This window comes from Strix aluco, chromosome 6 (assembly GCF_031877795.1).
Source record: "Strix aluco isolate bStrAlu1 chromosome 6, bStrAlu1.hap1, whole genome shotgun sequence".
Classification (NCBI taxonomy): Eukaryota; Metazoa; Chordata; class Aves; order Strigiformes; family Strigidae; genus Strix; species Strix aluco.
This window is the reverse complement of record NC_133936.1, coordinates 19580555-19593398: the sequence shown is the minus strand read 5'-3', so window position 1 is coordinate 19593398 and position 12844 is coordinate 19580555. Positions and strand designations below refer to the sequence as shown.

Here is a 12844-nt window from a genome sequence, read left to right as displayed (position 1 = left end):
GGGGAAAACGCGTCCATTGACGGGGAGGGGCAGGAACAGATGACTTTATTTTCTTTAAAGGTGATTCGCAGTTTGTTCAGCTCTTAATAACGTGAGCTCCTGAGCTCAAATTTCACGGTTGAGAGGACAAGTCGGTTTTGTGTCGGGCTGGCTGGAGATGTGCGAATCCCCTTCTCCCCTCCCAGTCCTGGAACTTGTGCCTCTCCCGGGAACCACCCCCAGCCCCGCTCTCCGGGGAGGTACTTCACACGCCCACGGCGGGGCCAGGATGCGCCGATCCTCCTCAGCGCTGGGCCGGCGGGCCTTCAGAGCTGTGAATAGGAACAAACTCTTTCTCCAGGTCATGAGGCAGACATGCACCGTACACTGCTGTTTATTACAGTACACTCTGCTGACAGTCACAAACATGAGATGTTTAAAATAATGGAAATAATTGCGGAGAAATTAATTTCTAAAAATTATGCAGGTGTTAACTCTTCCAGAAATTGGTCACCTGCAAAAAACCTTTAAAAAAAGGATCTGTTGTGCTTTGCTGCTATGAAAATATTAATGCTAATCATAAAATATCAGGACTAAAACCTATATTCAGTTCAAATGCAAAAAGCTCCAAGTCACTCTTTATCATTAAATTATTTAGTAACCCCCCCTTTTTAATTGGATCCCAATAAATCCAGAAGTGTGCAAACTTTATCAGAATGCAATGTTTCAACTAAATGCAAATTTAAATTGCATTGAGAAAGCCATTAAGCATATTCAGGTTAAAAATGAAGTCACTGAGATTTCAATGATTAGGTTTTTCCCTTTCCTTTCTAGGCTGTAACAGACTTGAGCAATCCTTCAGAGCAGACCAGAAGGAAAGGTAAATAATCTTTGGTATTCTTAGTTTTAGGGAAAGTTCAACCTTTTCTCACTCTATCCTTCATACTAATATAACCTTTTCCTTGAAAGTATTTTTACTAATTATTAATGCTAGAGAGGTACATGAAAAAAATTGTTATTCTTTTTATAACATGTAACAGATATTCATAAAATTGCTACCGTTACATTTTGGCAAAAGGGTCATTCATGTGCTGTGTTTGATTACACTCTATCATAAACAAATCATCTGGGAAAGTCAACCATTCATTTATGTTACTAGCTAACAAGCCTATCCTAATTTTGGCACACCTGGCATTTGGTGATTGTGATGGTTTTACAAGACTCTGAATTAAGAGGTTTACTATTGTAAGTTAAATTTTATAATAGAAATGAAAAATGAGAGCCTACTTCTCTTCCTGTTTACTTCAAGAAGAACATAATCACATCACTAGCATTACACTAACTTCCCCAACCAGATTAAGGCATTAATCCTGCAAGTCTACACTCATAAATATAATAATGACTTTGGGCCTATTCAGGCAATGATTAATTGCCCCCCCCCCCCCCCCCCCCAGTGTTTAACATCACTCTCACAGGTAAGCATAACAAGCAATAATGTGAATTACAGTACAAAGTGACTTACAGTTTCGGTTTACCTTATCAAAGGACAATTAAAAATGTGTTTATCTAACAAACAATTTCAGTCATGAGTTCTTACAAGAAGTCTTAATTCTTAAATTCTTAGCGTATCTATTGAATAAAAAAATCAGATGCATGCAAAACCAGTGATCCATTGAATTCTCATACATTAAGACTGTACTTTAAAGTGGGAATTCAGATGCCGAAGAAAATCTTCCTTAGATGTTATAGATGGTGGGAAAACTTCTCGACAGAATTCACATATTCCACACTGATTCAGTTCAGAGTCTGTATAAGCTTGTGCCAGCAAATCATTGTCTCGAGGCTGCCAAATGAGCTAAAAGAAACAGAAAACGATTATTGCTATGGTTTACATTATGCTGTGGTTTATATTTATGTAAAAAAAATACCTGCCTCTTTAAACTAGGTGTCCTTTACACCTGCCTGGCCAGAGACATTAACTAGAGTTCTCATTTAAGAAAAACAAGATAGAACTTTGATTTTTTAAAGTTCTATAAACATACTATCCTTGCAAACACTTAAAATGCCTTGGTATCTATTAATGATAAATACTGCTTAGGCAAAAGTCTGTAATAGCAGTCTGATATGTATCAAGACTTTTCTTTAACTTTGCATTTCAGTATTTTACTGTAGAAGTCACAATACATAATAGCTGGACATAAGAAAACACATTTTTACCTTAGAACAAAATGTTTCTTGTACAGAATTAATATGAATTGTATTTTATTTCTATTCTTATTTACACATAACTAGTTCTGAATTTACTTATAAAATGACTAGAGCAATGTCATACGGCTTAAGTTACTTATTTGCTCTGACTGACTTTTAGTGTAACCGTGTCTCAAATAATGTTTTAAGATTCCTTCTGCCATGACAGCATCAAATCCAGTGGGACCATCTGAGTATCTATCCATGTATTCAGGCAATTCTGTAAACTATGATAAATTTGGCACAGCAGCTGTATTGCTCTTGGTCCCTGAGCTAGTTAGTTTAAAGCCAGCAAGTCTGTTCATCTGACATTGGAGTTCAAGGGACTTCAGCCTAATACATACTTTAAGTCAGAGTGTACACTAATTATTTAGTGTCATAGCAACTAGGAATCAAAAAGTCTACTATCAGTTTTCAAAGTAAAGTTAACAATTAAGTTTCATTACTTTAGTTTTAGCAACACAGGATAAAATACATAGTTATGTTACATGGCCAGGACGATTAAGTTTTAAGTAAACTGAAAACTAAATGCATACTGCTGTGACTGCAAAGTAGACAGAACGGCAGCAAGCTGGTATGAGCTCTATGTGGGGATAGAACCTAGAAGAGGAGAGCGCCCTACAGTTTTTTTGGCTCAGTTTTCTTCTCTCTTGCTTCACTCACACATGGAAAGGCAAGCAAGAATACTTTAGAAAGTAGTTTCTTTAGAAGTTTTAAATTTCTTGCTATTGATACTTAACCAAGAATTTTAATTTTCAGCTCTTATTCAAATTTCATCATGCCAGATACTTCGAATCTATTGTTTATTCCTCACTGTACAACTAACCTGGTTTTCATAATAGTTAAATCTTTTCAAACCAGCTAAACTTCTCGGAGTCAATTTCCTGTCCATTCCCTATTTAAGCAGTGTTTAGCTTATCAGATAGCAATAGCAGATTTACTGTCTTTCATTGTGGTCAGCAATCCATATAATTAAATTGACTAATTAGTAATTAAGTGCAATCACACCACTTTTTTCAGCTCAAAGAGTCTACTTATTGTATGTTGCTGGTGTAAATTGCATATTAAATCTATCTAGACACTAACACACTTAAACATCCCTACAGAAATGTGTTTAGAATTACTTATACTAATACCTTATGATGTAAAGCACCATTTGAAAAAAGATAAAATAGTATTGTAAAAACCTCACAAAGGACATAGTAAGATTTCAAATCTTGGAAGCACAACAAGGGGAGGTACTCATCTATCAACCCACTGAGGCAGGCACTTAATTTCTATTTCTTTCTTAGAGTGTTAAGCATGTGCTTAATATGCTTTTCAGAATAGGGATATATTTAAGCAGATGTTCCATTTCAAAAACATTAATATTCAGATTAAGATCAATAGACTATCAATTTGCTTTTAAAATCATGAACATTCTTAGAAATATTTTTGGTGGAAACAACCCCCTCAAACTGTGAATACTGATAAACACATGCATCTGTATGCAAGTCACAGTTAAATGTAGTCTGTAAAATCCTAGGTCCACTAATATCCATGTTTATTTTAATCTGCTGCTCTTTTCAGTCACATGTTTTTTTAAAAAGTTACATCCTAAGAAAACAGTACTGAGTTTTCACATTTAGTATCCACATAGAAGGAAAGAGCTAAATTTATTACAGCAACTGAGAGCAGTTCCAAGAACTTACTGTTGCCAAATCTATTGCATTTATGGGGTTTTCCATTTTATAAGTTAACATATGTAGTAAATACTTGAAAGTTTTATCTACAGTAGGAAAAAAAAAATCAGGTATATAATTCCTCCCTATTGGAGCTTTACCAGTGGCAGGGATGATGGAAGCTGTAAGCAGTGTAACTGCCCCTTAGAAAGGTGGCAAAAATACTGCAAACAAGTTTATGCATAAATTTTGCCAAGCTTAATATGGTTGAAAGGGCATGTATGCAAGTAACTTTTTAAAAACATTAGTATTTTAATCTACATATACATAATCTGTGAATCAAATCTTTAGCACAATTAAAAGTCAGAAAAAACTCTAAAGCTGAGCCAATTCACTGGGAAAAATACTTAAGAACCTCTTTTGAAGACAGCTGAATAAAGGTGATGGATGTTTAAATATATTGATCACACTCAGATATATTTTTAATGATTCTAAAGTAATATTGTCTTGTTTCAAACAAGCTTCAAATAAGATATAACATTTTAATCAATGTCCTGTATTTTCTACAGTGCTATTGTAGGTATGACTTACAAATACTGAAACAGTTCACCTTCAGCTTTCTTTTCTCCAAGCATTAGTACATTTTTCCCCACAAAGTAGATCATTCACATTTTAAATGATGGCTCCAAGTTAATTTCCTTATTTTGCAGAAATACCAATGATCAAACCAAACCCTTATTGCTATTCAACTGCAATTCTTCTCTACTTTTTAAGCTGCATACTCCCCTATCAATTTATAATCACATACCAGCTGTTTCACTTGCTGTAATACACAATGCAGGGTGCCATCTATTGAAAAATGAATAAACAGACTAACTAGTAAAAGAACAAGCTGGAGAGGGAATACAGAAAAAGAGGATAGTAACAAGCAATGGAGTGAATGCTTCACAGCTCCACAGGAATTCTACCAGTGATAAAATAAATGGTTTAATTTGTTTAACTCGGTCACAACTTTAACTGAGGACCCAATGAAAAATAAAGCACAATAAAAACTGCGCTTTTTGTAGTATGTTGGTATAGAATTGGTAGCTCCCACACTACAAATAGATATTTAAAATACATTTTGAAAAATCAGGCTTATAGTTTAATATACAATGATGAAGAACAACAAACTTTCCATGGTTTAAAATTCTCATCCAAAACTGGTTTGCAATAGAAAATTAAACTAGACTAGGTATGTTTTAGAAGAAAAGATTAAAGCTATCATGTCCTACAAACATTTTTCAAATGCTAGTTTTGCATGTCATGCAGTGGCCAAATTGAGAGGTAAAGCTCTTCTGCTACATGTACCTTGTGATCAGCAAAGAACACAAAACCATATCAATGCAAATAGTAAAAATATGCCAAATCCAACCTCACAGAATTCCTAAATATCATTATTTGCTTATTCTTGAAAAGCTGTCCTCTTAAAAGGTGTGAGAAAAGCCACAGAAATGTAAAAAAAAAATCAGTCTATAAAGGCCCATAATAATTTTGCCAGCAATTTCAGTTGAGACAGTTACACAAAAGAAGCAAAGTATTCAGAGACATGATTATCAGAACCTGATGGAATATTTTTCTACATTACAGCAACTGGGCCTTGCTTTCAGAAGCTCCCATGGATGTCAAGTAGCTATAACTGAGATTGAAGCCCAAAGTACCTACATAAACCTAAATTAAACTATTTTAGTGAACTTCCTTTCATTTGAAAAAATAAATATGCTTTCCTCCTGAACTGCTTAAACTATGAAGAAAAAAACATAAGTTTTCTTAGAGGGAAGGAATAGGGTGCTGTTTATACCTCAGATTGAGATAAAAAGTAGATCATTTTTCCACAGTGAAGTATTTATCTGTTCAACTTTTTAATTAGTCCATTTGTCATATTCTCTGCTGTACATTAAAAACAATTAGAACAATTATGTGCCCCGTTCAACTGAGATCAAAGGTAGAAAGAAAGCAATCTAGGGGGCAATTTACGATTAATGACAGCTTTGAAATAGATATAGAAGCAATTAATATCTAAATGAACTGAAATTTGTGCAAGCATATCCAGTGCTTACATCTGCTTAAGTTCCTGCCCTTTCACTGGAAAAGTGCCTTGTACAATACTTCAGTATCAGGAAGAAAAACTGACAAGAGGTATTGGCTTAAGAAAAGACTGATAAGATACCCCATAGAATATATTAATCCTGTCTCAAAGATCTTCGGAAAGTGGTTGTCTGAATCATTAGCATTTTTTTAAATTTATAATATTTATAGAAAGATACCTGATGAGGACCTCTGACGGTTGTCCCAGCAGCTTCTAAAGAAGAAAAAATTACTTCAGGTACACCCTGGTTTGTGTGCTTAGGTACAAATGTGAAACCAGTGTCTGTTGTTTTTAAACATGTTTTGTCACGGCTATTTTCTATGGGTATGTTTGCATGATTTGGGGGGTTTGTTTTGTCAACAGTAGTTAAGCTTTGTAAAGCTGAGGTCATGAGATCAACTCCATGAGCTTCAAATGAGTTAGGTTCCAATTTACTGAGGTTAACAGCACGGTCTCTGTGCTCCAGGTTAAAATGATGATCTTGAAGCATGTTTTCAGCTATACCAGTACAAGGAACTGTTGGTTTTTCCTGAGTGCTCTGCAAGAAAGCAGAGTCATTGTCTGTAGGTGGAAACTTGACATTAAATTTAGAAAGTGATTCTACAGAGTTGTTGTCCTCATCTTGGCCCACTCCTCTTGGTGTGATAGATGTGATGCATGATGCACCTCTATTTATATCGTTTATAACCCGAGGCTTAAAAAGCTCTTCTGCTTGTTCATCAGTTTTATCAGTACACTGTATCGGCATGGAAAACTGTATTTCTGTGAAGAAAGAACGAAAAAAAATTGAATAGTCCACTGAAGTATAGTTATTAAAGGTGTGGTGTTGGGGTGTTTTTCCTGAGAGGTTTTTGATCTTCCTTTTTGGCTTTTTAACCTTTATTTTTTCTCTCTGAAATCAGTTTGAGGCATAGTTCTCTTTCACAGATATTAGCTCTGACACAAAAATTATCAAAACAGAAATAAAAGCAAATAATTCTGTTCTAATAATTCTATTTCTCTTTGATTTATGGCTATGAACATTTTCATTTTATTGAAAATTATGTTGTCCCATACTCTTAACACATATTTGCATATATTTACTGAAGTGTTCTGGCAGAAATAGAAGCTGGAACCAAACCCATTTCACACAGTGACAAGAACATGCTAGGCACCATGAGCACAATTTTAGAAGGTATTCAGGTACCAAACTCCCATTGGCTTCCAAATTAGGTAAATATTTAAACTGAATAACTATTCAGAATTGGACCATATTTTCCCTTTCTTTTGAGAATTCCCCCTTCATTTTCAGCACTTTATTAACAAAAATGGTAATAATACACATGGTTACTCCTAATCAGGTGAGAGAACAACTTCAGTACATATTTATTGTACAGCAGCCTTCTGACATCTCTCAGATATTTTAGTAAAGCGGGCCACAGAAGTAACAGAAATCAAGAAGATTAAATCTATATCATGTATAGCTTTTCATTCAGTTGAGTTAGGCACTTATTTAAGGAAAACGAATCCTTTCTGAAATAAGTTGCCAAGCACTCATCCCCCAAAATTCCCATCTCCAAATAATAAAGTTTAGTATTGTACAATCAGAATATGACAATACAGTTCAGACATTGCAGTTTGAAGCCACAAACTACACATTAGCACTTCATGTAACAAAACTTCAGTAATGGTATAACCTAAATTAGAAGCAAGTGCTGAAGTCAGTGTCTTTTGCTTCAACTGTGTAAGTTTGGCAGTTTTTTTTTTTTTGAAATCACTTAAGAGTCTGATCCTACTATTAAGAAAAGCTTAATAGTAACAAGGAATACCCATAGTAGCTTACTTTATGTTAAATGTAAGCGTTAGCAGAACTGAACATTCAGGATGTCTTCCAGTTGCAACAAAAATCAAGCCTTTTTTTTGTTTTCAGGAAGTGTTGAATTAAGCTCTTGTCCCATATAACAAACCAGTATTCAGAAGTCTGCACAAGGAAGTCTAGAAAATATGTCTTCTGACTCTCCTCAGTCCGGCAGTTTTTCTCTAACAGATATGGGGCTAGAGACATTCATAACAGACATCTTTTGAACTGACAGCTAAATTAAAAGCAAGCAAGTGCTGTCATTCACACAGTATGATGGGATATCACATGTAGTAAGTGCCTGCCTCTCACTCCAAGGGACAAAACAATTACAAGAGCCATTGATGTGATGACTGTCTTTTATAGCATGTGATTTGGAGCATTCGTCATAGAATGCCAAAACTGGCGGTGCATTTTCTTGGTGAAATACTGAGCACCATGTGAACAGACTTGAAAAAGGCAGATGGTAAACAGTGGAAATACTTCTATGTATGTGTAATTTACAGTATTTTCAAATATAAAGCAAAGCTTTCAAACAGTTGAATCACAATAAGAGCTTAAGTATGATATTACCAGTTTCAGGTTCTGGCTTTATCTTAAATTTACTCAGTTGGTCTGTTTGTTCCCTGGCTAGCATACATATTCGATGACACTCTTCTTTCATGTCCTGGAAAATAGTCTCCAGATTCTCCCTAGAAGATCAAAATTGTAAATTAAAGAGTCAACCAATTCAGCTTGTTCTGACCTTTAATCTAGTCACACCCACAAACCAGAGAAAAACAATAGTGTAAGCTACTTTTCTTGGATACCTTGTTCCTCAACATATGCATACATATTTTTGTTCTCCTCCGTAAAAGCAAGCAGGAAAGAGAAAAGAAAATGTTATCAAAGAGCTGTTTAGTCATATCATACACACATACATTTGAGTTTAGGGCCTGACCCTGCAAGGACACCCCCTCCCCACCCCCCCAATCCAGCCTTTACATTTCTTTCAGTTCCCTCAGGAATTTTGTGGAACAGTTTATCTTTCACAAGCGTACTGTTTCCGTCTCATTCTAGGGAGAACAAGATGTGAACATTAATTGTTTTCCATTGTTTTCTGTGCACTTCAGGCTTTGCAGGAGAAGGAACACACAAGCATTTGCTACAGTTCCTTCGTTCTCTAACTGACATTTTGCAAAGGGGCTTGTGAACTCATTCCTTCTCTGTTTTATACAATATCACATAACTTTTCCTTTTATTTTGAGGGATTTTTTTATTCTATCTTTTCCAGAGTATAATACGGATATCTGATATTTAGTTATCTGCACTGAGAATGGTAAAAATAGTTCTTCATGCTGGTGTTTTATTTGCCCAAAGGCACTATGTTATTCAGTTATTGATCCACCCATAAGATTCCATTGTGAAATTTTGATAAAATTCCTGATAATTTATATTTCTAAGCACAATATAATTAATTTTATAAAATGAACTTCAAGGGTGAAAAAGTAAAGTTGGTGATAAACTGGAGTTGTGTTCTCTTTTGCATCTTTGTATCAAAAGAGCTCAAAAGGGATTTTTCTTTAATCCAGTGAATTGTTTTCCCTGCTATTGCTTATTCATGTAGCAATCAGGAGTGTCACGAGCTGTGTTCCTACTTCTGCTGTGGTTCTCTTTTTGAAGACACAAATGTCTATTTGTATCTCATTTGAAAAAAAATCTGCAGAAGAAGTTAAAGTTGCTACTGTTAACACATTCTGACCACTTTTCAGGTGTTTTGATAAATAAGAAATTAAAAGACTCAACACAAGTTTCTCATCAGAGCTTTAAAATATACACATGATTAGATGAATCAATCTTAATTTGCTTGACATTTGTGATACTATAATCTTACTAGTGTCAAATTACCAGAAATCTTACCAGTCACATACCACCTTCCAAGAAAACAGTAAAGTAAGGGAGCTATTTGAGAACAGGGAGACAGGAAACAGGTAAAGGTTTTTAATTTTTTAGATATAAATCAATAAAGACAAGAAGTCTTTATCACATCACAGTCTTATTTCCTCTCTTTCTTATCACAAAGCAGTAGTGAGTCAGACTAAAGATCCACGTAGTTCACCTTGCCTATGTCTGAGAGTGACCAAAAGCAGATGCCTAGGCAAGAGTGTAAGAAGACAGCAAGAATTTATGATACTTTTTGCTAATACTCTCCTAGCCTCACCTTGGAGAGTCTTCTACTTGACCTCAGCAAAACTGTTAAAAGTGGTATTACTGCCCATGCTGTGAAAAATGCAAACCTAAGACTTTGGTCAATATTTTTCCCAAAACACTGGCAGAAGAGGGAATACTTGCCTAGGAAATATACTGCTTTTGGTCCCTTGGTCATAGCAAGGGCTGGCTGGCTTCAGCTTAGATAAACCTGGTTTCAAACTCTCCCATCTAGGATGGATCAGGCCAAGAATTATTTCTTCATGCTGACTAGCAGACCTCCTCCTGGCAGCGCAGCAGGATCCTCTGCTGTGCTGCCATCAGTTAATCCTTTATGGTTGTATATTCTTGTTCTGAAGAGAGTTAATGCAAGGGAGTTAATGCTTATCCAAACCCCAGCATTAACATCCGCTGCCGTTTCCCACAGTTTAACCTCTTGCTGAACCAAGTGGCTATTTTTCTCCCTCTCAACTTATCCCTACATACTTGCAAAGCCCCAGCTATGATTCCACATAGCTTCTGGCTTTATTACCTTCCCACACTGGCTCTTTGACCTCTGCTGCTCCCCCCTTCCCTGCTGCTCCCATCAATTTTTCAAGGTACTGTGTAGAAAAGAGGGAAATAGCGGGTCTTATTTAATGGCAGAAAAGACAATTAAAGCAAATTTTAAAAATGCTGCAAAAGTATTTACCTTTCAGGCATAGGTGAAATACCAGAGATCCCTAGAGATAATTCAGGCTTATCTGGAACAACTTTCTTATTTTTCACCTTGAGGTAAAATATGAAAATAGTGATCACAGGTTAGCATATTAATTTTGCTCTTCACCCTGATATGAATACAAATGTCATGGGATCCTTCACCTAGTCCTTCTGGAAGCTCTCAAAACATTCACAAAATGACAAAAGCAGTCTTTTACTGTTTGTGTGAAAATGCTATTTTTAGTTTAACTTAGCAACTCAGTGTGGCATTCCTCTGCTCATACTCTCTTGAAAAGAAACGGGTTCTAAGAATATTGCCTGACTGTAATTCTGTTTCAATCATGTATAAGGTAAGATTATGTATTGTGTATAAGCTTGCTAGTGAGGTATCCAGCTATTTTAGCTCTTAAAAATCAATTTATTCACTGATATTTTCAATGAACACATCACAAGCTAACATGTCAAGAGTTCTAGCAGGATTTTAAGTAAGTTATTAACTTTGACTACCACCTTGTGGTTCACTCTAGTATTACATAGTTTTAAATTTGCTAGGCATTAAGGAAAGTTTTTATAATAACCAGTCATTAAGCTTCAGTTCCACTAGATCTACATTACCAGATGGCCTGGGTAGTTCATATGTGCTCCAAATCAGACACAGCACTTGATCATATGTCTGCCAAATCAGCTGATTTCAATGATACATTGTTTATAATCACAGACCCATAGCCTACAAGTTTGCCTTACCTTGCACTAAAGTGCAACTGCAGCTCCTGTAGACACAGTTGAGCTGCCTCATACGTAGCAACACAGGTTACAAATGCTTGTCACAGCGAGCTAAGCAATGCTTGGGAAGTCTAATAGCAACAGTTGCTGTGCTCCTACCCTTACCTATGTTCACTTTAAATTAGCTAGCTAAAATGTTTTCATGGTTAGATACACATCAATGACTGCACTCTAGCTATCCCTCAAGGACAGAATAGCACTCTGGATGCTATTCTGTAACAAAACCAGGGTGGCATAAAAGTGAACAAATCAACTCAATCCTGGTGAAAACTTCCAACTGAAAATTGTAACACAGAAATGCTAATCTGGAGTTTTCACAAATACTAAAATTTTAATGACATAACATAAAATAATTAACACACAAACCAACAAATATATATTTAACATTTGGTGTTCCCTATGTGCTTTATATACTTTAATGTTTTCCTAGTAATTATATAATGCTGAAATTTAAAATCAGTTTCTTAGAATAATTAGTACAAACATGTTTGAAAGAAGTAATAATTTACAAACATTTGTTTTTTTCATTTGATCTCCACTTGGTTTCTTATCTTACCTCCCTTTTATACGTTGGCATCTGTATACCCTTTTGTGCTTCATTTAATTCTTTCAATTTGCTTTTCAGAGTTCTTATTTTATCTTCTTGACTGGAAATAATAGATATAAGCTTCCTTTCCTTTTGATTGCTTTTGTCCTCAAGTTGCTTCAATTTCATGCTCTCACTTTCTAACTGTTCCTAAAAAATAATTTTAGAAACACCAGTACAATTAATAGAATTGAGGCTTGTAGGATATCACTACTCAGCAGTCTGGAATCAGCTAAATTAAGATTCTGCAACATAAGTAAGGGTCAGTCTTATTTATTACATTATTAACTTTAAACTGATAGTAAAGACCTACCACTACACATAGATGTAACTCATCATAGATGATTACTCAAAACAACTGTATGTTCTGAATTTCTGAAAGTCATATTGGTGTTTATAAAAAATAAAGACACTCCCTTGGTTCACTTACTATACCATTTACATTAACATTTTATGTACAATATATTGTTTGTACAATATATAAAATATTATTTAATTAATTTCAATCTTAAACAATTTTGAAGTAGCTACCTTAATTTTCGAGCAGAGCCAAGAATGGAATCATAGAAACACAGAATCATAGAATATCTCAAGTTGGAAGGGACCCATAAGGATCATCAAGTCCAACTCCCTGCTCCTTGCAGGACTACCTAAAACTAAACCATATGACTAGGAGCACCATCCAGATGCTCCTTGAACTCTGACAGGCTTGGTGCTGTGACCACTTCCCTCAGGAG

The 12844-nt window shown here is 35.3% G+C and overlaps 1 protein-coding gene across 1 annotated transcript in view; it reads right to left on the bottom strand.

Annotated features, from left to right (window-relative positions):
- Positions 1–355: 355 nt before the first annotated feature.
- TANK (TRAF family member associated NFKB activator) overlaps positions 356–12844 on the bottom strand; it is a 29489-nt gene continuing 17000 nt past the window's right edge. Inside the window, exons 6-10 of the mRNA XM_074828966.1 lie at positions 12078–12257; positions 10731–10807; positions 8426–8544; positions 6194–6777; positions 356–1834 (exon numbers count right to left, since the gene is read on the bottom strand). Coding sequence (XP_074685067.1) covers positions 1667–1834; positions 6194–6777; positions 8426–8544; positions 10731–10807; positions 12078–12257 — 1128 coding nt within the window. The 3' untranslated portion in view covers positions 356–1666. The remainder of the gene's footprint in view (positions 1835–6193; positions 6778–8425; positions 8545–10730; positions 10808–12077; positions 12258–12844) is intronic.